The sequence below is a fragment of the Spea bombifrons genome, chromosome 10 (genome assembly GCF_027358695.1).
Source record: "Spea bombifrons isolate aSpeBom1 chromosome 10, aSpeBom1.2.pri, whole genome shotgun sequence".
Classification (NCBI taxonomy): Eukaryota; Metazoa; Chordata; class Amphibia; order Anura; family Pelobatidae; genus Spea; species Spea bombifrons.
In genome coordinates, this window is record NC_071096.1 from 3810573 (window position 1) to 3833668 (window position 23096).

General features: G+C 40.9%; 1 protein-coding gene across 1 annotated transcript in view; it reads right to left on the reverse strand.

Moving 5' to 3' along the window:
- The window catches only part of HSD17B12 (hydroxysteroid 17-beta dehydrogenase 12), a 28118-nt gene extending 13434 nt beyond the window's left edge, over positions 1-14684 (reverse strand). The window contains exons 1-3 of the mRNA XM_053448818.1: positions 14400-14684; positions 1339-1385; positions 663-738 (exon numbers count right to left, since the gene is read on the reverse strand). Coding sequence (XP_053304793.1) covers positions 663-738; positions 1339-1385; positions 14400-14577 — 301 coding nt within the window. The 5' untranslated portion in view covers positions 14578-14684. The remainder of the gene's footprint in view (positions 1-662; positions 739-1338; positions 1386-14399) is intronic.
- Between the last annotated feature and the right edge of the window lie 8412 nt (positions 14685-23096).

Here is a 23096-nt window from a genome sequence, read left to right on the forward strand (position 1 = left end):
GAAGATAAGAATTTTAAACCCCCAAGAAGGGATTTATTCCCCCAACACAGAACAAGCTCTGAAAAAAAAGCAATCCGACACACAACGATGTAAAAGCACACATACAATTTGAGTGCTTTAGGGTTTCAAAGCATTAGATTGATATGAGTTGACTCCCGCTCTGGCACCCAAGAAGTTACATTTAAAGCGGGACAACAAAATATTTTTTTCTGCAAATGCATACAATACGCAAGTTTTCTTTAAAGTGTCAAGAAATAGGGAAAAAAAACGTGAGCGTTAAGTATAAGCTATTTTTGGGGGATTTCCCATTATTTCTCTTGGTTTTAGGATCAACCTGCGCAATCGTGTATGACTCAGTACCAACTACGGAGCAGCAGCTGTGGTTCTGGAAGCCGCGTGCGGACAGGACATTGGACGAAGCCGGTTATGGCAGATTTGCAAGCCGTGCACAGACTGACCTCTCCAGAAAGCGGAGGTTTTATTAAAGTATGGAGGGCTACCAGGATTACCGAAAAATGGTAGGCTGATAATTTCTGTATTCTTAATATTTTGATCATTCTAGAAGAATATTTTTACATGTTGTCCACCGGCCTCATACATGTATTGAACATACAGAAACGGAGAACACGTAAACGTTACTATGTTACAGGAAGGAGACTCACTTATTTCTTTGGAAACCTCTTCAAGTTTTTCAGGGGATCTGCTGATAAGGACAATGCTCATGCCACGTCTTGCCAGCTGGAGAGAGAAAGAAAAAAAAGAAAAGAGAAAAAAAAAGAGGGAGAGAGAGAGAGAAAAAAAAGGAGAGAAAGAAAAACAAAAGAAAGAGAAAGAAAAAGAAAGAAAGAAAAAAGAGAGAGAAAGGAGAGAAAGAAAAACAAAAGAAAGAGAAAGAAAAAGAAAGAAAAACAAAAGAAAAAGAAAGAAAGAAAGAAAAAAGAGAGAGAAAGGAGAGAAAGAAAAACAAAAGAGAAAGAAAAAGAAAGAAAAAAGAGAGAGAGAAAGGAGAGAAAGAAAAACAAAAGAAAGAGAAAGAAAAAGAAAGAAAAACAAAAGAAAAAGAAAGAAAGAAAAAAGAGAGAGAGAAAAACGAGAAAGAAAATGAAAAGAGAAAGAAAAAGGAAAAGAGAAAGAAAAGGAAAAGAGAAAGAAAAAATAGAAAGATAGAGAGAAAGTGTGAAAGAGAAAGAAAAAAGTGAGTACATCTATTTGGATCATCCTGTGTAGACATCTTTGAATCGTTCTTTTCATGTCCCATATACCCCCCATGTGGCTATGACGTAGGACCTTAATTCCCCGTCTCATCGCTGCGCGTTTAGAGAAAGAAATTACGCTCACCTCTTCGGCGTACGCCTTCCCAATCCCGTCTGTGGCCCCCGTAACCACTGCAACGAGGAAAAGAAAATATAAGATTAGCATTCAGATTTATCCCCCCTCTTCTGATTAGTAAAGTTATGATCTAGACCCCCAGCTAACAGGTTGCGTAGCAGACACTCAGAGATTATGTCATCTATGAGACTACACAGAGAGCTAAGGCTGCTTTAAAACGAACCGTCGATAGTGACGTCTTTATGGTGAATACCTAGAAATAATCCCACTGGGTGTAAAAAAAAAATATAGAAAACTATACAAATACAACAATAGTTCCTGAAACAAACCTATGGATAAGCCAAGATTCATCACGATAGGCCTGGTTTTGACGAGCCAAAGTCAACCAAGTCCACCTTCTGGTCAATGGAGCCAAATAGGACATCATAGACCAGAGACCATCATCCTGAATCCAACTATGTGAAGTCTATAATCTGGCAGCAAACTGTAAGGGACGGGAACGTAGATGTTGAAGAACCTACGAGAAAAGTTGCCGGCGAGACTTCATACGAGGGACCATCTCCATTAGGAGGGTCATTCCTTGTGGGTCTCTCTTGAAACAATGGCCAAGTGAGTCGCGCAACTGACCAAGAGACTCAAAGTTCCAGCAGTTAACAAAGAAAACTACATAGTAAATCCCGAATAGTGATGCCAAATGGTTCTAATATCGGTTCTCACACGTCTAATCAGCCATAGAGTTCGTCATCTCAAGCGGGGACTTTACTTATACTTGAGCATGCGTGGTGGAAGGCATGGGATTTATCCAACGAAAAGGACCGCTCATGGACAATCCAAGTCCACACATCTTCCTTAGAAATCCATAAAATTAATAATTTATTATATTGATAGAACACAGACTTTCATTATTATTATTATTATTATTATTTTTTTTTTTAAATTGATAACCCTGGCACAAATATATTCTACATCAGCCACCGGACCTCTGATTTAATCAGATCAGAACTGGAAGCCCGCTGGCCTCATGTGACCTCAAATAAGCTTTTCATATCTATGTTATTGTACCTGCAAAGGCAATAGGTTCTAGATCATAATGCAGTATTTTTTTTTTTTATATCGTTTAACAGAATTAGGCCACTTCCGTATGGTATGCAGCCCAACTCATTAACAAGCCAGACGCCGCCGTAACAGATCACGTGCGGTCGGAAAACCCAAACTTCAGTCTGCGTGGGTTAAAAATAACCGCGCTCATCCGCTCCTCAACTTTATTTTTAGCCGGTACCCAATCCGCCTCATCTAAATCAAACATCAAAAACAGACCGGAAGAACACGGCGTGAGTGGGAGATTTACTGGGAGAGGTTCTGTCCAAACCCAGATGGAGCATTCGATTCAAAGCCGCTTTCCTCGTCGTGACCCATCGCTCCCCCGAACACCTGAGTACACCCGATTGATTAAAGATTAATTCTGCCGCAAAACGTGACAGCTGCCTTTCCCATCCGATCTTTTTTGGGGTAGGGAGGGAGGAAAGGAGGATGGAGGGGGGGGTACAGAAGGGGAGGAGAGATGACAGAGAGCTTGCATCAGTATTCCTCTTGGGGATCCATTGCATGGAAAGAAAATTGCTATTTCAATTCCGCTTTGTTGCTAAAAATAGAAGTCCCAATTGATTCAAGCAAACAGGGCACCGGCTTCGCAGAGCCGAATTTAGAAAGCGCTGAATTCCCTGAGACTGAATGCTAACGCAGCCCAACAGATGCCAGCTTATATTTAACGTACAACAAAAAAAGATGAGGGCTACGCAGGCTGCGAGTTAATAAGACGACGGCGACTCCCGGCATCTTTATGAAAAACAGCGGGCCGAACGCAACATGGAGGCGATGGGTAAAGGCAGACGGTAACCAGGTTATAATAAATAAATAAATTTTTTTTTACAAAAAAGAATGGTCCCCGACATAAAGAAGAGAAGGTGATCATTCACAATAAACCCAAAATGTGATACCTCCTTCCAAACATCATGTATAGCATTCAGACAGAGGTCCATGCTTACACCGGCAACGGTGACGATAGTATTAAGAATAAAAATCCTTAATTTTGGAAAAGCAGAGGGAATTCCATTCTATTATCCCCGTGGATAATAAACATAAACAAATCCATGCCAATGCTGGGTATCGATTGGATCTTTACAAGGATAATGCTTTACAAGAGGGGTTGGGGCAGTTATCTGTAAGTACAGGGCCATGGCCCGAAACATCTATGTGAGAGTTGAGGGCAATCGTTTAAGCCTGGTCTAGGCTGTCATAGAGGGGACGAGGAAAGGTGGGCTTTTTGATTGCTCATAATACTCCTTTAAATATTGTCCCAGAGGCAGTCTTAGGATCTTTAGAACCCAGAGAAGCGTATCTTCCTTATCATCAACAAATGAACTTAGCTTAGCCAACAAGTTCCCAAGTCTTACACTTTCGGGGTCTGGAGAAGCACTGGAATCTGGCCAAAGAGCTACTGATTCTGGGAAGCAGCCAACGGTGTCCCATTTAGATATAGAGAAGAAGGAAGACCAAGAGATACCAACGCTACACCTAAAAAGAGATTGTTCCCACCAACATTCCATACAAAATATTTACCAAACATCCCACTTTGATTGTTAGAAGTTCTAAGAATTCTAAGTACTGTTTTTTTAGTTTCTTATGAAGCAGCGGTGGAAAAAAGGATACATGGAGTATAACTTTTCCTAATGTAGGGGAGACAAAGATTGGAGCCACCAAGAGCTCATACATCATCTTTCCTGGTAGTGGATTCAGAAGTATGACTTCTCCACCAAGAAACACACAGCATGGCAGGAGATCACTTTGTTGACCAGGGGCATGTCCTGGCTGTCCGATACCATGACACATATCCACATAACATGGGTACATGAGTGGCAAAATGCCAAAGCTCTGGCCGTGCATCGTGGGCGCCTCTATCCATGGCACCTTGGAGCTTCCTAGTCTCTAGATTGGACATCTGCAAGATGTCTCGACATAAAGGAATTTACATTTCTATGCCGATGGTACAAAGGTGTACTAATTATGACCTATAAGATGCCAGCAGCTCCCTACCACAATGTACAGACCAACATTCCTGTTCTTTTTGGGCACCCCATTCGGACAATCAGATACTTTACTCCCCATAACCGTCACGCCAAATGCGTAACTTAAGACTTTTCCATGTTCTTCGATGGCCGTTCGAATGGGCAGAACAATATCGCAACGGAAAATTCCACCTCCTATCTAATCCTTAACGAGCCCTGAGCATTTTACTCGTGAACGGTCCACGCAGGACTCTCAATAGGAGCGGCTACGTAAGCAGAACGAGCCGCGTGACGTGAAAGGCTCGTGAAATAATCCCCTTTATTCATCTTTTTTACAGAAGGGGGGCTGCGGGCAGCGAGGGGACATCAGAGGAGGGCAAGCAGAACAAAAACGAATGCTAGAACCACAAGGGTACGGCAACAAAAAGCCAGCGGGTCCTTGGGATATTTATAATAATAAAAAAAAAACAAGGAGAAAAAAAAAACCTGCCTGTCACACAGACACTGATGAATATTTTTACAGGATAAAAATGGCAACAGAAGGTCTAAAAATAAAACACTCTCTTGCAGACCTGTCTGGTGAAGCTACGCCACCGGAATACAAACGCTCTGCGGCGTGCACATCTCTCAAGGCGGAGGAGAGGGGGGAGAGGAGAAGGGTATCGAGAAGACACGACCATTCTCCCCTTGCTGAGTTTTTAAAAGTACTTTTAGACGTCATTGAGCTCCGGTTTGCGAAAAGTCATTTACGTTGAAAAAGAATAGGAAACGTAGAATCTGCCGGCAGATCGGCCCCCCCGTCTGTAAAGACTCAAACTTTAATCAGTCTACCCCATGCATGTTTAAATCCCCTCACTGTATTACCCTCCATCACTTCCGCTGGGAGGCTGCGCCAGGTATCTACCACTCTCTCAATAAAATAAAAAAAAAGGGAAACAATGATGTTTGTAGGATTGGGAAGTCAAAGGGATTTAAATCCACGGATAACAGGAAATTAGGAACCAATATTAACGCCCCGGCAGCTTCTACGTTCTTCTTTGCATTTGGGTTCCTAAGTTCGGAAATGAGTGTCGCATGGTTCACAGCATCCATCATACTACAGGAACCCAATGGCTGAGCATGATGGGAGATGTAGTCACTCACACATATGGCTAATAACTCAGCACGGTAGAAAAGGACTAGGACTATTAAATATTACTGATAATACTCGGGTTTTGATTGGCGTTTAGTCATGCGTTATGTTTTCTTACATTGCACTTGTTTCAACGCAATGGTTGACATTTTAGGTGATCATGTGACATTTAGGATCACGCCCTGCATCCTGTCCACCGTGGGCCGGCTGCTTTACTGACAACCACGTGAAATGATGGACATTCTAAACTTTACTACAACGCAGTAAGTGAAGCTCTTTTAATCAAATTATTTAAACTGACAAAAGTGAGAAAAAAATCCAAACATTAGTTAAAACATGGCATTGTGAACAAACTTATCGATAAAAAGTAACTAAATAAGAAGCCCTTATTTCAAAGCATTTTACGTTAACGAGTGTCCGAGAGCCACCAGAGGGTGATTGAGATCCCTGACAGCTAAAAATTAAATTTTAACCGAATAAACGATATAAAAATATATTTTGCATTCATACCACGGGATTAACACACCTACTCTCAACAACAAATTATATACACACACACTACAGTTCAAAATTTGGGGTCACTTAGACCCCCACCCCGTGCAGACGGGTTAACGTAAATGACTATTGTAGCTGGAAACGGCTGATTTTAAATGGAATCTCTTCATAGGCGTACAGCGGCCCTTTATCACTCCCATCACTCCTGGGTTCCGATGGCCCTTTATCACTCCCATCACTCCTGGGTTCCGATGGCCCTTCATCACTCCCATCACTCCTGGGTTCCGATGGCCCTTTATCACTCCCATCACTCCTGTGTTCCAATGGCCCTTTATCACTCCCATGTTCTAATGGCCCTTTATCACTCCCATCACTCCCACGTTCCAATGGCCCTTTATCACTCCCATCACTCCTGTGTTCCAATGGCCCTTTATCACTCCCATCACTCCCATGTTCCAATGGCCCTTTATCACTCCCATCACTCCTGTATTCCAATGGCACGTTGTGTTCGCTGATCCAAGTTTAAGTTTAAAAGGCTTTTGCAATTATGTTACAGCCAGAAATGTCCTTGTTTTCCATGAAAACACCTAAATGACCCCAAACCTAAACATTTGACAGCTAGCGTGTATACACACACAGTATATATTTATCTATACAAGAATATAATATTACTTTTATTGTCATTTCCAAACCTAGTTCTAAAACAGAGAATTTTGGTTAAACACGGGTGGCCGTATGTGTGCTTTATATACTGAAATGATTCTGTTTTCGGTGGCGTAGAAAGTATAGCATTTCACGCCACCGTATAAAATCATGATAATTAACCATTTGATTCCCAAGGAAAGGAAGAGCAGAACAGTTAATGCATCGCCGCACGACGGCTCCTTTAACTCCAGCCGAAGAGACGCACGGTCACGACTCGGCTTCAAAAAGCCCCCCCCCCCTCTGCCTGCCGTCTCACCCCCTTATCGCTCTCTCTATTGCGTTTTATTTTTGGCTTACGCCCTAGGGACGGCGCGCTGCTTTATTCCGCTTTTGATTTAGACGTGGCGCGCTGTATGTTTCATTGATAAATCAAGGAGTTCTTTTGCACCTGTGCAAAAAAAAAAACTGCAGAAAAAAAAGAAAAAAAATTGCGAGGCCTCCATAGGACGAGGCTGTCCAATCAGCGCTGAGAATGAAGGCTGCTACTGTTGTCAAGGCAGGAGTTTCCTTCTGCCCGCTCTCCAGCACAGAACGCGCGCGCTCTCTTTTTTTTTTTCTCTCCGTCTTCTATGGGAACGAAGCGTTTACAAAATCCCGGATAACGGATCGCGCGGGAAGGGAACCTGCGCTCGCTTACATTTAAAAAAGGACACAGAATATCCTCGGAAACATCCTGGCGAACGGGAAATTTGCCCGATATTCTAACAAAAATAATATAAGAAGAAGAAAAAAAAAAAGCCGAAAATAATAAATAATAAATATCGTGATTTAATGCGAAATTACAAAATATTGTAAGACATTGCATTGTAGAGACATCCAGTCACAGCTCTTGCTAAAGGGCAACTCTCATAAGTCTCAAGCCAAGCGCTGGCTGAGGGAGATGGGCTTTATAATATGAAAGCTACCTGTTTGACCAATCAAAAAAAGGTCCTTGGTAAAAATACTATTATTTTTTTTGTTTTGTTAAGGGGCAGTCATCTTTTCTAGATCGTTTAATGTGCAATTAAGATATAAAGAGGTTTATTCATAAAGTCGTGAGTTGCTCTCATCGCATTAACTCTTAATCAGGGGCCAACGCAGCCCTTCGTTGTAGGATATATCTTTAATTGATGGGGAACGCAGTAAGACCAACGGTTTCCTATCTCCCCAACTCGCTTCTCGCCCGATAAACCCCAAAACATACAACAAAAACTCTCAGCAATCGGTCGGAATTTAGCTGGATTTGCATAAAATAAATAAACGATGGTCAAATAAAATATCACGCTGCTTCTTCACTAACGTCAATCCAAACGACACCCCCCCCGACGAGCCCAACGTTTTACGGTTCGAATGGAAACATTTAAGACGAGTTTCAACTTTGTATACTTTGGTGCTCGTTAACGGCTTCTGGACTCCTCCTGAGTATTTGGGGTATTAGCGAGAGACTGAGCCACCGCTAGGACCCCAATTCAAAGTCTGAGGTTGAATCCATAAGCCCCTCAATGAGGTCACTACCGGACTGTTGAAACATTAACCCTTTAACAGTCCATTAAGATTCTATTTACTGAATCGACGGACGTGTTAGCCAAATGGCTCTACTACTTGTCCTTGTTGAAACCTTGACCAACTGTAAGTCCCAACAGGGTAGACTGGGAAGGAGTCAGCGCCAGACTGCGTGACCCAGAGAATCTGCCCCTTCACCCTGAGATTGGGGCAAAAAAAACTGAGACTCAAGGGGCAACCCCTGAAAGTTCCCTAATGATGAGTAATTACTTAAAACGCTGGAGTCAACCAACAATCAACTCTCTAAGTGTTACAGAACTACTACTCCCATCACCCCCATGACTATAATGGGGGTTGTCAATACCAGCTAATTGTTTTTAAAACCCAACAATCTCAAATATACGATGCTGAAATTAGTATATTTTCCACAAAACAAGATGTCCTCTTAACTTCAACTTCCCTTGATACAAGTTTGTGAATGAATTTTTTACTATTAGGCTCCACAACTGATCCAACCAAGTTCTAATCATTATATCATATTATATATCATAATGTATAGCGCTATAAGTGTCGGCTATACATTTTCAGTAGCAATATTTCGCCCCCTTTTCCTGCTACAAAGCTTTTGTTGAAGCTGCCCAACCACAGTCCCTCATGCTATTAATGGCAGTCCTCGTGACTACATGGGGGCAAACCACAGTCTGGCTGGGGGTAGTGGGAGCTGCAGCATGAAAGAAGGTAAGATACCCAACGTTGCTCTCAGTGGAAAAATACAAAGATTTTTGGACGGACGATCTTCCCAGAAAGACAGGAGACGCAGTAAGAGCTGTTGGGCATTAACTGGCATTGGCGCTCTGGATTTCACAGCATCCCCCCCCCCTCGCTGCACGTGTACCACCCAATGTGACCACAGTCACATGACCACATCTCTAGGGCCTAATCACATCAACTAACTGTTCATTCACGAGGCCTAATGCTCAGTGGGGGGGGGGGACAAACATTACATTCAACCTAGTGTTCACAGAGCATGAACTGCACCCGGTCCGATTGATAGAAACAGCGGCAGCCAATTCATAAATCTACACTGTAGCACAATAATATATAATATATACATACACACACACACACACACACACACACACTAACAAGAAATACAGGAAAGGAAAGCACATTTTAGGATGTTGGACGGATTGAAAGAACCAACATTTTTAAAGTAGGCATTTAAAACAAGAATGACGACAGATCCCACCCAAGCAGGTTATTTAGGGGTTAATTCTCAATCCAAGAGTCACACTTCCAAGTTATTGGGTTTATCTGAAGGATCCCGCAGCCATCAAGTTCACCCGGCAACCTCGCTTACAGCGTAACAATGGAACATATACTTTAAATGGTATCTGCCTGGGGGAAAACTACTAAGGATGGAGGAATAACCATACACAACAGACTTAGCGACAGTGCACAATGCCAGTCAGCAGCTGCAAAGGCCAATAAGGTAATGGCATGTATAAAACTGGGTACTAATGCACAGGAGGAGGATATCATCTACCTCTTTACATGTCAGTGGTAAGACCTCGCATTTAATATGCGGTGCAATTCTGGGCACCGGTCCTTTAAAGAAGACATTACGGAACTAAAAAAAGGTACAAAGGAGAGTTAAAAAATGAAGAAGGGGGTTGGAAGGTTGTAGCTACAAAGAAAGAAAAACTGCGTCATAGAGGAGATGGTTCTCCATAGAAAATCCAATGAGGTTCAACTTTAAAGAACGTCCACGCACTTGGGTGGCCACATCCACCATTGTTTTCCATGACACATAAAGATCTCACATGTCAATGAGTGGCTGCCCCTGCTGTATGTGAAACGTATGAACTTACAGAAGAGAGTGACTGGGTTATATATCCCAAACTTATCGGTCAGCACATAGTCAGCAGAGTATATGTCATGGAAAAATGGACAGTTATGGTCACCCTACTTTACAGAAATGTGCGTGAATAAGCCTTTTTAAACGTGCTTAAACATTTACAGATACATGAGATAGACAAACGCAACCCCACTCAGGGAATCTGAATGAAGCTAAAAAGTATAAATGACAAGCGGGTCAAATATTTATAGCAACTGCATGTTGGACACATTAAATAAATAAAACACCTTTTACTCTACCTATAAGCAGCGTCCTGGGAGAAAATATACATGATGATAACATAAAAGCTTTTTTTTTTTTTTTATGAATGTATCGTATCTAAGGCAGATGCATTAACACAATGAGAATTCCCTTCATTCATCTACTTATTGGTAAAACGGTGTAGGTTCAGTAAACTGCCAGGAGATGGCGCCGGAGAGCTCTGTGCTGCGACTAACCATCCCCAACTACAAGAAGTTCTACGCTGATTGCTATTATGGAGCTGTTGTTCTCACGCACACTCTAATTGTCTGCCTGGATACATATTTACTGTCCGGGAAAACAGTGTACCAGTCACGATAAATATCCCTTTCATCAAGGAGCAATTTGCATTTAGGTTTCAGCTGTAAGATACATAAATTCCATTTGGCTAATAGTATGCTTTAAAGATGATTTGACGATGCTTTGGACTAACGCATGACTCAATCGATCTGAATAATATATATATAAATATTGCTCATTCAAGTAACTAAACCAGCGCCAAGTATAGAAGAATACTTGTTCTCTACACCAGCGTAGCTCAGCGGTAGGGGGGTAGTTTGCAGATGATGGCACAGAAGTAAGGGAGCTTCTGCATGGTAGATGACCTTCGCATTCAAGGTCTGGCCAACAGATTTGTTTAACTTAAGGGTGGACAACCTTCCTCTATATAAACCAGGAGGTGGTAGACCTCATGGTAGATCAACTTCAACACTACTGTTATGGAATCCAACTATCGAGATGGCCATAGTAGTTGCGATTGTATCTCTAACGTTCTTCAGCTCCTACACTGAAGTTTCATAAAGCCCATCTTGCCCTTAAGCCTAAAGTTACATCAAAGGGATAGAATGTAGGTGTTTTTCTGAAATAAGGGGGCACGTATATAAGCTATTTAGGTTGCCTTTTGTGGCCTAACTTTGCACTTGACATGAGGGTGAAGTCTTGTGCACCAGGCTAGGTGCCCAAACTCTGCGAGAGCCAAGTGTTTCTTGAAAGAACTTTGAAGTTTAGAGACATTGTCTCAAACGGAATCATGAGTTGGACAACTTGGAGGAGCTGCTACAATGTTGTTCTTTCACATCGGATTTAGGCAAATTGAGTTGTGTGCATGAATACGTGGGAAGTCGCTGAGCAGGTCCCGCGGACTTCATTAAGGAAACACTAGAGGTGACTTATGAACATACTTTAAACACATGGTAGCCACAATGGCTAAAAGTGCTTGTGTGGCATTATATAAACGTATAAATGTAATTTGCCTTTATATATATATATATTTTTGCAGTAGATGTGATAACACTTTGTGGTAAAAGGTTTTATGGTACAAACGTTGGCGCATGTGCATTCATGATATACGCCACTTATGTGTCATTCAGCAACCAATCCACTCTGATTTCTGTACGAAGGTTTGTTGACAAACCATTCATTCATTCACAGGTTTGAATTTGAATTATAGCGCTTATAATAAATTTATAAAACCCCAATATCCCCCAAAACGTCATCAATTCATATTCCAGTTTCAACATCCACCGAGATGAAGTTATCAACATGGAATCTCTTCAAAGGAAGAGCCATTCATTCTGAGACCTACATCACTAATTCCATGGGTCGATCTCCAGAAGACCAATTTTGGAACCAAAAATTCTTTTTTTATTTTTTTTTTTTTATAACTGGTAATGTCCCTTTATGATTCTAGTTTGGGTTCTACTCCAAGGCTCTGAAAGTCCACTCACACGTTTTTGACTGTCCTTGCCCTACACAGTTATTGCCCTACAGGAAATAAGGAGATTTTAATCTGTCTTGGAACATGGATGTAAAGTTTATTGTTTTGAATTTTCATGTTCTTTTTCATGTTCTTTATTCTGTAAACTTTCTATATCAAGAGATTTGGAGAAATTTAGAGTTTAGAAATAGTAGGCAACTTTACTTTTAGAAGCCCGAAAAGGTTTATTCCATGAAAATCAAAACAATTTAACTCAAAAATATAGGTACCAACGGCAAGGTTTTATGGCTACCTGGCTCCCTGTACCTAAACGTTTTACACAATGAGGCAACCTCTGCTGTATACAGGGGGTAATTTCTGTAGTTATCACGCACTATATTACATGGTGAACTGTGGTTCTAATAAATTAGGGCCCTGATGCTACATATCATTACAAAAAAATAAAGTAAAAACTGAGAAAATAAGCCAAAGCTGAAAATTAAATTAATCGGTTTACATTTCTCCAGTGAAGAACCCAAGATCTCCATTGGAGGGGGAGGGGGGTATTTGTAGGATCTAAAGATCGGAGGAACCTTTGGGTGGCAGCCTGATAAACGCAGTATTCAGAGAAGAGGCACGGACACAGCTTGTCACTCATCCTAATTCTTATGTTTTCAGGGAGACTCATACGTTTAGACTCTTTCTGAAGGAAAGCCTTTATCAGTCGTGGGTCTTTGTCACAGTTCAATAGCAGCGCGTTTATTGCGGTCGCGGTCAAAGTGACACGATACAGTATACTTGATCAAAAACCAACCACTTTACCCAAATACAGACCCAGTAAACGTTCCCCATTTACAGAACGTTCCCATTGGTACTGGTTCCGCGGTCAGCTAATGAATGTTAATTATGGGGGTGCAATCACCATGGCATAAGAGGACAAGGTGCTGTTTAGAATGAAGACACCATGCGGACATTAGCCAGCTATCATCAACACACACCCTACACCCTCTTCTATACTCTATATTTTATACTATACTTTATATGTATTGCCCTTTCTTCAACTCACTAAAACTTCCATTCAACTCCAAATATTCCATTCTCATGGAGGGAATTACCTCCATCGTTCAACGATCCCAAATATATCTAAACTCCCTTTTATAATCCTAGTCTGTTAAATTCTTGGGACCTGATTGGTCCCCTGTTTCAATTTATGCACAGACATATCATCAAAGCTGCATTTGTATCCATCATAAACCAGTTCTTTCACAGCGAGTTCCAAAGTCTCTAATCTTCCATACCAAAGAATCCAGAATACACCCCAGGAATCCCTCGCACGCTCTACTGTAGCCCCTCCAACTACACTCACACCATGAAGCCACCATTCATAGAAAGGACATGGGGGGGGGGCCAGATGGGTCTTATCTGCAGCTTACATTGGTGGTACAGCATCTGCCCCTACCTGGCACTCTGCATACATGGCTTCTCTTCTAGTTATACCCTTATTCTGTAAGCCTTCGGTATATGAAGCTCTTTTCGACACCCTTTGGTGTCTGCTACAGACATCCTCATCCCTGCTGCATACAAAACCACCCATCTCTTTCCTTCCATATAGCCCTCCATCATTCATGCAACCCCCGCTCTCCTCCATTCTCATCCTTTTATTGAATGTCTTTGCACTTGACACCGGGGGGGTTCCTCCACTTCATCTCCTATTACCCTCCTGCGTATACCTTTTCCCTCCAATTTCCATTCAGGGGGCTCATTTGGACCTTTTATTTGACCTCTCCATTTCATTTACCCCTCTCTCCGTATGCCCCTGTCTTCCTACATTTTGCTTGGGGGGGGGGTTTGCAGCTGTTCCTTGACCTCCCCATTTCACCCGCACACTCTAACCCTGCAACAATCCTTACAGATGCCCCATCTCTCGTATTTTTTTCTACTCTAGGGGGCACTTTTCTGCATACATATTCAACCCCTCCATCTATTTTTTGTTCATGGGGCTCCTTTGCATGTCTCACTTTTGCCCCACACCCTGTTACCTCCCCATTCCTGTTTTGCTCTCTCACCCCACATCCTGTTACCTGTCCCTCTCCTAATTCCTGTTTTGCCGTCTTCTATTTACCTCTCAACCAGTTACCCCCATTCATGTTTGCCTTTTGCCCTCTCCCTTTCACCCACATGCTCACACCTTCTCACCCCTCTGCATGTAGCCCCGCCCCCATTCATGCCTCATGTTCCTCCATTATACCTGACCCCAGCAGCTTTCACTCTCACCCCTCCATCCATCCGACTCCATTCCCGCTCTCTCTCTCGGGGAGGTGACCCGGACGCACTCACCTGCCCATCTCCCGATGCTCGGCCCCACCTGCGCTCCACTCCCCAGCACCCAGACCCGGACAGCGCTCAGCAGGCGCCAGGCGGCCCTCAGGCCCCACCAGGAAGCCGCTACCACACCCAGGTACCAGAAGAGGCCGGCGCAGGGCACCGGGGCCTCCACCAACGCCTCAGCGGCCATGTCCTGGGGGGAGATCGGTGTGACAGAGCTAAAGAGAACGGGACCCGGAAGAGTCGCAGCTGACTATGTGTAAGGACAAGAACAAGACTCCTGTCACCCGTCACCACACCCACTCAGACTACAACTCAACGCTCTATTGGCCGCAGCATCGGTCAGTCTTCTTCATCCCGCCTTCTTATTAATGCTGTCTCCGCTGATTGGACAAAGCATACGATCGTTTTATTGGCTTGATTCACAGTCAATCGAAATGACCCTCCTTTTTTCTCCTCTCTTAGATCTGATTGGTTTAACGTTGCCATGGCTCCTCAGCCTCAGTGCCCTTGTGCCCACGCGTGACCCCCCCTTTCCAACTGTCTAAATTCTATTGGTGAATGTAATCCGGTTGCCTGGAAACCCACCCCCGCCTCCCCCGCAAATCTGCGATTCCATTCACAAAAGGACTGAGTCGCCGAGGCATGTGATTGGCGCAGAAGCTCTTGTTACTATGAATGGACTCTGCTGTGATTGGTGGATTGGATGACACCAGATTCAGATTTGGGAGGGGGGTGGATAGGTGGCCTTTCTGTACACGTGCAAAGTTTGCAAACCTGGGGTAAAATACAGTGCGCTTGGGGCAATAGGTATGCAGACCTGGGATAGGAAGCATTTTCTTGGGGCTGTATAAGGCAGCGCACATGGGGCAATACACATGCAAGCTTGGGGTAATAAGCAGTTTCTTGGGCCGTGCATATTGTACCCTCAAGACATGGGGGAAGGACAGACACCTAGGGGCAATAAACAGACTACAAACCTAAGGGGGGAGTAAAGGGCACCAAATATGTTTATTATTAAAATAAAATTTCATAAAATGAAATGGATCGGAAATCCACAGTGTTAATGACTAAACTAACTGGAAATGGCTGGTTTTTAATGGAATCTCTTCATAGGCGTGCAGAGGCCCTTTATCACTCCCATCACTCCTGTGTGCCGATGGCCCTTTATCACTCCCATCACTCCCGTGTTCCAATGGCCCTTTATCACTCCCATCACTCCTGTGCTCCAATGGCCCTTTATCACTCCCATCACTCCTGTCTTCCAGTGGCCCTTTATCACTCCCATCACTCCTGTGCTCCAATGGCCCTTTATCACTCCCATCACTCCTGTGTTCCATTGGCTCTTTATCACTCCCATCACTCCTGTGTTCCAATGGCCCTTTATCACTCCCATCACTCCTGTGTTCCAATGGCCCTTTATCACTCCCATCACTCCTGTGTTCCAATGGCCCTTTATCACTCCCATCACTCCTGTCTTCCAATGGCACGTTGGATTCGCTGATCCAAGTTTAAGTTTAAAAGGCTAATTGATAATTAGAAAACCCTTTTGCAATCACACCCCGGGTAAAGAGTGATCTCTTCCTCCAGACACAGTCCACGTTACCTTTTTTTTTAGTAGCTTCTCTCTCTTTTTTCCTACTCTTTATCATCTTCTATAAGGCTTGATTTACCATTTAATGTATAGTTTGTATGCGTGTCTATGTGTGTATATATATATATATATAGTATTATATTCCTAATTTTCACCCTCTCCTATTGTAATAGCTGTACGGAACCTTCCAGCGCTCTGTTAATAAAATGTATAGAATGTTTTTGCTACAAGCCCAAAGTTTCACCAAAGAACCATTTTTTTTAGGTAAATTAATAGAAATCTGTAGGAAAAAAAGAGTTGGTCGCGCAATCTGGATAAATGGAGTCAGATATCTTTTTTTTACTAATTTATTGTCGTCTGCATAGATTTAGCTTCATTTTAGTTTCCTGCAATGTCTATTTCCTTTTTTCCAATTTCCCCCCCCCCGGTTTTCTTCTATATAATTACATTAGATATTGTTTGTTTAAAAATGAAGGACTATTTTCCTTTACTGATGAATATAGAGTATCACATGAGGAAAGAGCCCATAACTAATCCACAGTCTACCTTCTTCTTACTCCTCCTTCCAAGGCTTTCAGAGCCAATAAGCTTCCTCCAAGCTGGTTCTTGACACGCCCCACTCCCTGCCTATTTCCCCTATAAATGGGGGGTGTTTCCCACGATGCGAGCTGGAACGGCCACTGATGTCGGCGGGAAGACATTGGCGAGGCTGCCCACCGATGTCAGTGGGCAGTCATAGCTGGAGCCCACAAGTTCAGGTACAGCTGAACTCCCTAAGGAGGGGCAGATATGCAGCCCCTACCTTCGGTCCCTGGCCGAAACCAAGGGAGGACTGGAACTTCTAAAAAAGGTACCCACCAAAGTCTTAAAGTGGTGGCCCAAAGGTGCAGTCCAACCCCACCAAAAGCTTAGTCTTGATGCAGCTTGGTCTTCAGGAACGAAACTGCCCCATGGTGATGTCAGTGTAACCCGTGTCAATGCACAAGAACAACTTCAAAAGTGCTTGTGAAATGATATCGTGTGTGTGTATAGTAAATTATGTAATCGTGGTGCCTACGGTCATCTTGTAGAAGACAACCTCCCCAACAAGGTCAGTGATGGGAAGCTGATCTTCAGGCTACTGGTGAACCAACTTGGGTGCTGCTGAACAGACCCCATAAAGTTTGCACTAGGGGTATACATGGCGCCCGCCGCTCACCGGTATTGAGACGAGCGGCAGTGATTTTTTTTGCTTTGCTTTTATCCCATTCAAAGTGATTTCATTCTGAGTGCAGAGTACAGAGTTCTGTCCGTCACGTTTTCTCAGTCCAAGTTTGATAAACCCTGTTATCTGTTAACAAAAGATACCAAAGTCCACGAACTGTGAATGTTTTTTTTTTCAATTTATTAGGAAATCTCTCTCCTTTTATACATTTTATTATCATCCAACAGAAAAAAAATAGAAGAAAGAAACAAACGCAGTGTAACAAAAATCAGATATTTATTCAATAATAAAAAAAAAACACAACAACTTAGCTCAAGAAAAACCTTAAAAAGGTTGGATTTTTTAGCAGAAATTCAAACATTTCAGTATTTTACGACTAGCAAGCAAGAAACGTACCTACCTTATTTAAGCAATCTGGCCATCGCATAGATAGAAACAAAACACACAAAAAAGATTTTAATCAACAGATCTAAAACGCAATATAACAAAAAATATCTATGGCCGTGATTATATTCGGAAAATAATTTGAAAATAATTTACAAAGTTTTTCATGATGCAAAAAAAAAAAAAATACCAGGTTCTTCATGGAAAATACGTTTCCAGCACAAATAAAATATAAGATATCTGCTATTAAATACTTTCTGAGCCCTTTAAAATGTTCATTCAGCATAATGTGCTCAGTTTATTTATTATTATTATTATTATTATTATTATTATTAAGTTTCCAGGTATGATTATTTATCCTGTGGTTAAGGAGATTAAATTAAATTACAAAATTGAGCCTCCAAACTTTTTTTATTAAAGTAAAAAAAAAAAACAAAAGGATATCTCATTAATATTATCTGCTTTTTCCTATGATGTCATAACTATCACTTTTTATAACATAAGCCTAGAGATGGCTTTTTACTTTTCACTCCCTGTTTACAACAGCCTCCTGTCTCTACTACAAAAAAAGGCTGTTATTATTATTAGAATTATTTATTAATATATAATAAAAATAATAAAGTAAAAGATTTTTCGTATGTAGATTCTATAGATTGTAAGCCTGCGAGCCGAGCCCTCTGTACCTAATGTATGGGTTCATCGTAGTCTGTCAGTTCTAGTTTGATCGGACCATTTGAATGTAGGGACTGGAAGAACTGCTGCGGGAATTGTTATTTATATGGCAGAATTGGTCACACAACAAAAAAGTTTTTTTGGGGGGGAATTTAAATCCAGAAACAAACAAAAACATTTCTTTAAAAAAAATACATATCATGCGTTACTTTATTGGCGAGAAAAATTATTATTTCCTGCTCGGTCCCGAAAACTGAAGCCCGCGGTCCAGAGATGACGTTTTTCTTCTTTTGATGTTACGGAGGAGGATCTGCAGGAACAAGCAGTCGAAAGATATGTTAACTGTTTTACCCGGATAAACCCTATACAATAAACAACGCATGAAATCTTTCACTGGATACATTTTGATTTTATTCGATTTTATTTAATAAAAAAAAATATTGTTTTTTGATGTTTTTTCAAGACCTTGAAAGTTAGGGACTATTTTACATTGAGAGGTAAGGACAATTCTGCCCCAACAAATCTGACTATGCCATGTGCATAAGAGTAGGGCCCCCAGGGGCATTAAGCCAAGGAATATATACAGTATATATACATATATATATATATATATATATATATATATATATATACATATATATAGAGAGAGAGAGAGAGAGAGGACCCTGAAAATCACATAAAAAGTAACAATTTCCTATTCATTTTTTTTGTGCCCCTTTCAGCCCCATTCGTCATCATTATATGCAGAGTTAGGGTTTTATATTCTAATGTAATACCAAAACATTATGGTATAGTCGGCTATAATACACAGGGTCATACAGAGTCACAAATCCATCACACATACCGGTGACCAGCTCACCTTTGATCAGGGTCACACTGACGAGGTGGCCCTAGCGCTTTAAGGCCAGCAGCCACCTGATGACTTAAGTGGGGCTAGCCTCTCTCTCTCTCTATATATATATATATGTGGCCACCTGCTACGTTTTTAGGCTCACACAGTCCGCAGCCGGGTATATCCAAGCCGTGGCCGGACACTACACCACCGTGGGGTGTAAGCGTGTGGTGCTGTAGGCTAGCATTTGCCCGGGGGGGGGGGGGGGCAGATGTCCAGACAAGCCTGCCTTCGATAAAGTAAAAATCCAGCTACTTCTTGAAACATTTCAACATCATTATGAATTATGAAGGCACCCCGGAGAGCCTCATAGGGGTTAACCCTTTATAATGGATGGTGAAGTCAAGAGGCTGAAATGTGACATTTTGGTACATTTGTAGTATTTCAGGACTGGCGTCCAAAGCTCGAGACTTATAGAAGGAGATCAATGCAGGATCACATATGCGTCACTTATGGCTAATTTATGTCACCCATTGGCTTCAGCGCATGTTTACACGGTTAATAGGCCGATGCACAGGAATATACCACGTCAAATATTAGATACTTATTAAAATGCATATTTTTACCGGGTAACAAGGAAAAAGTATAGAAATATTCCAAAAAGTTTCCTACACACAGCACAATCAATCACATCACAAAAAACAGTCTGAACATAAACCGGATGCAAATATCGACTGCAGAATATGATTGCAAGCCGTCGGACAATCGGTACATTTGTCATATGAGATCATTTGGGTTCTGAAAATGAGATAAAAGTTATAAAACGTACCATGTGTTGCAAGGAAAAAAAAACATTTATCGTAAAAATAAAAAAATATATATTTTTCCTTATTTTCTTATGTTTGTCAACAATGGCTAACATGAAAGGGCTCGCAGAGGAGATACTACAGGAAAAATAAGGGAAAAAAATAAATACAGGCGCAGAACCTCACCCAGGAATCTGAATGGGAGAAAGGAGAATTACGCAGCTGCAGAGATTTCCCCATCGGTTCCAGAAATAGAAGAGTTGGCTGCTCTTTATAGCTCATTTGGTCCTTTTTCTTGCCCCTCGTCTCCCCGGACAGAATAACGGACCGTCCAGACGGACGAAGAGCCGGCGACAATGTCCTCTACTCTCTCTTAAAGCTGGCAAAAGATCAGCAGAGCTTCTAAGAGGCCTGAACAAGAAGGAGAGGAGGAGATACAGAAAGGAATACATCCCAAAATTCCTAGCGCCTGCAGATCCCAGCATGCATGTGGATCACCAGATTTTAACCCTTTCCTATTTCTAGTTACCCTTTACATCCATCACATTGCCTATGAATAGGACTTGGCTACGTCAAAAAAAATGCAAGCAAAAAAGAATCATCCCCTCTATAATCTGTTTGAGATTCTCTATTGTTTGCTGAAAACAAAATCTGATCTTTCTATCCATTTCCATCGTTACAATGTAACCATACATAGGGGTAATATTATACGCTGCTCCACAACATGGACGGATGACTCAATTCTTCACGACGTGTACAGGGATTCCTAAGCTACACACATACGGGAGTGTGACATCATACGTGACACTAATGTAACATTGTTGCATTAAAAGGACAAAGAATGTCTCTCCGCCTCATATATGACCATGTGACGCGTTTACAAAATATTCCCATTAGTGTCACAGATAAAAGGGGGTTAATTGTTTAAAAATCACTTTAAAAATGAAGGCTCATGCTACCTACACCCACCCCATGTAATAATTATAATAAATATATAAATATATATAATATATATATATTATAATTCCATTACATTGAGAAATACCACTATTTATTGGTAATTATGACTACGTGCCTACTTTATTCTTAAACAAAATTGTCAAAATATTAACCCATGGGGGGGAGGTATGATCCCCTCTAAAAAAGTGGAGTTTGCACAAGCGTTTGCATTTTACCCAAACGTCAAATCAAATCGTGCATTTAAATAAATATATTATGAAGAATAGCAGCCAAAATAATATCCTAAATAAACATTTTTCCATGCCACTAGCCACGTCTCATTCAATAAATCACGGTCATGTGAATTTACCTGTAAACAAGGTAAGCCCACGTAACAGCCTACGTAATATTACAGTATATAAATATATATATATAATTCCTATACATTAGAGAAAATTATATACAAATAATAATCATTTTCCATTTTTCTTACATTAACATGTAAAAGCCATGAATTTAGGAGTTTTTAATGTACGTGGCTAGTGTCTGTGATATATAACAGATATAATAAACATTATAGTGGGGGGAGGTGTTCAAAAGCAACAATTTTCTATTTAATGAATAAAAAAAAGGTACATACAGGTATTTCACGGAGCATAATACGTATCTCTGAAAAAATATTCAAATATTTGTATTTTATTTTTCAGAAACATTCATATATTTCCCATAATTACAGATTTGAACCTCTCGTTTTCTTTACAAAAATTCCTGATGCATTTTATATTATATAACTAGAAATTATATATATATCAAAGCAGCATATGACATCATTTTATATCACTGGGACATTTTGCCATGATCGGTGATATTTTGGGGGGGGGACATTTTTAGGCTAAAAATAAAAATGTGACTGCCCATACTATAAACAGACTATAAAGAATTATAATATAATAAATAAACTTATTTATATAAAAATGGAAGTGTTTATTAAAGACGGGCACATAAATAAAAAAAAGACAAAGATGCATCGTCCGGTTAGGCCATAAAAAGCCATCAAAAGTTTAATTTTGGGGTTAATTTGGCAGAGGTAATTTTGTACAATTTTTGTTTTACTCACGGGGATTTTAAAAATAGCTCACAAGTGCGTTCTAAACCTCCTAATATACTCCGTTATATAACGGCACGTGGGTCACGCACGTTCATATTAACCCAACTACCATCCGACTTCGAAACAATCGGCACCATAGCCCGGGTCTGCTTAACAGACCTCTTTACGTGAGACAAACACACAAAAAAAAAACAGCACCGGGGTAATAATTATCATTTTTGGAAACGCGACAAGGCCAAAAATCCGCTGGGATAATTTTCATTGAGCAAGACGGACGCAAAACAGCACCAGATTTACCAAAAACATCAACCAAAATCCACAGAACCTACTGACAGAGGCTTCACAGCCAAGCAAACAGAGAGAAACAACACAGGATTTTTTATTATTTAAAAAAAAATATTTATTTTTTAAAATACACACAGAAAATAGCCTTTTGTTTATTTTAAAAAAATAATAAAAATATACTGTAGTCAACGGGGCCTATAAAATATACATTTTTCCTAATCGAATAACAAAACAAGCACAATTTTTTATAAAAATATGTTTTTAAAAATGGAATTTCAACGCACTCACAAAAAACAGCAACAGAACTTTTAATGAGCACAACAATGTCTATAAAAATGCTCAAATTGTCCAAAACAGGATGGCCTATTTATATCTATCAAAAAATTGGCTAAAATCATAAGGTTTGGACAAGCAAAGCCCCCCCCCCATTCAAATATACAACACTAGATTCATCAAAATGGGCCGAGGCGCTGACTAACCGGGGGTCGCTCGGTAAAAAATACATAGAAGACAGAAAATTAATTAAAAAAAAATATATTTTTAAATCACTAGTGTTAAGGACGAGGGGGGGGGGGTTCTAAGACTTGGCCTTCCGGTTCGAGCCGGAAACAGAACGTGATTTACTGTACGGAATGGATTCACTTAGGGGAAAATACCTAAATTGGGTTTTTAAAAGTACCCCAAAATTAACAAAAATAGCAATTTTATCTGTCAAAGGGCCATCAACATTCCCATATTGTTAATATTTACCACTATATAGAACAACCCACAAAAATCTTTGTAAATATCATGCCCGAAATGAGAAAATTTCAGCAACCAAGATTAAAATTATATATAATCTATATTTCTTATACATTTTTTACAAAAAATAAATAAAAAAAACAC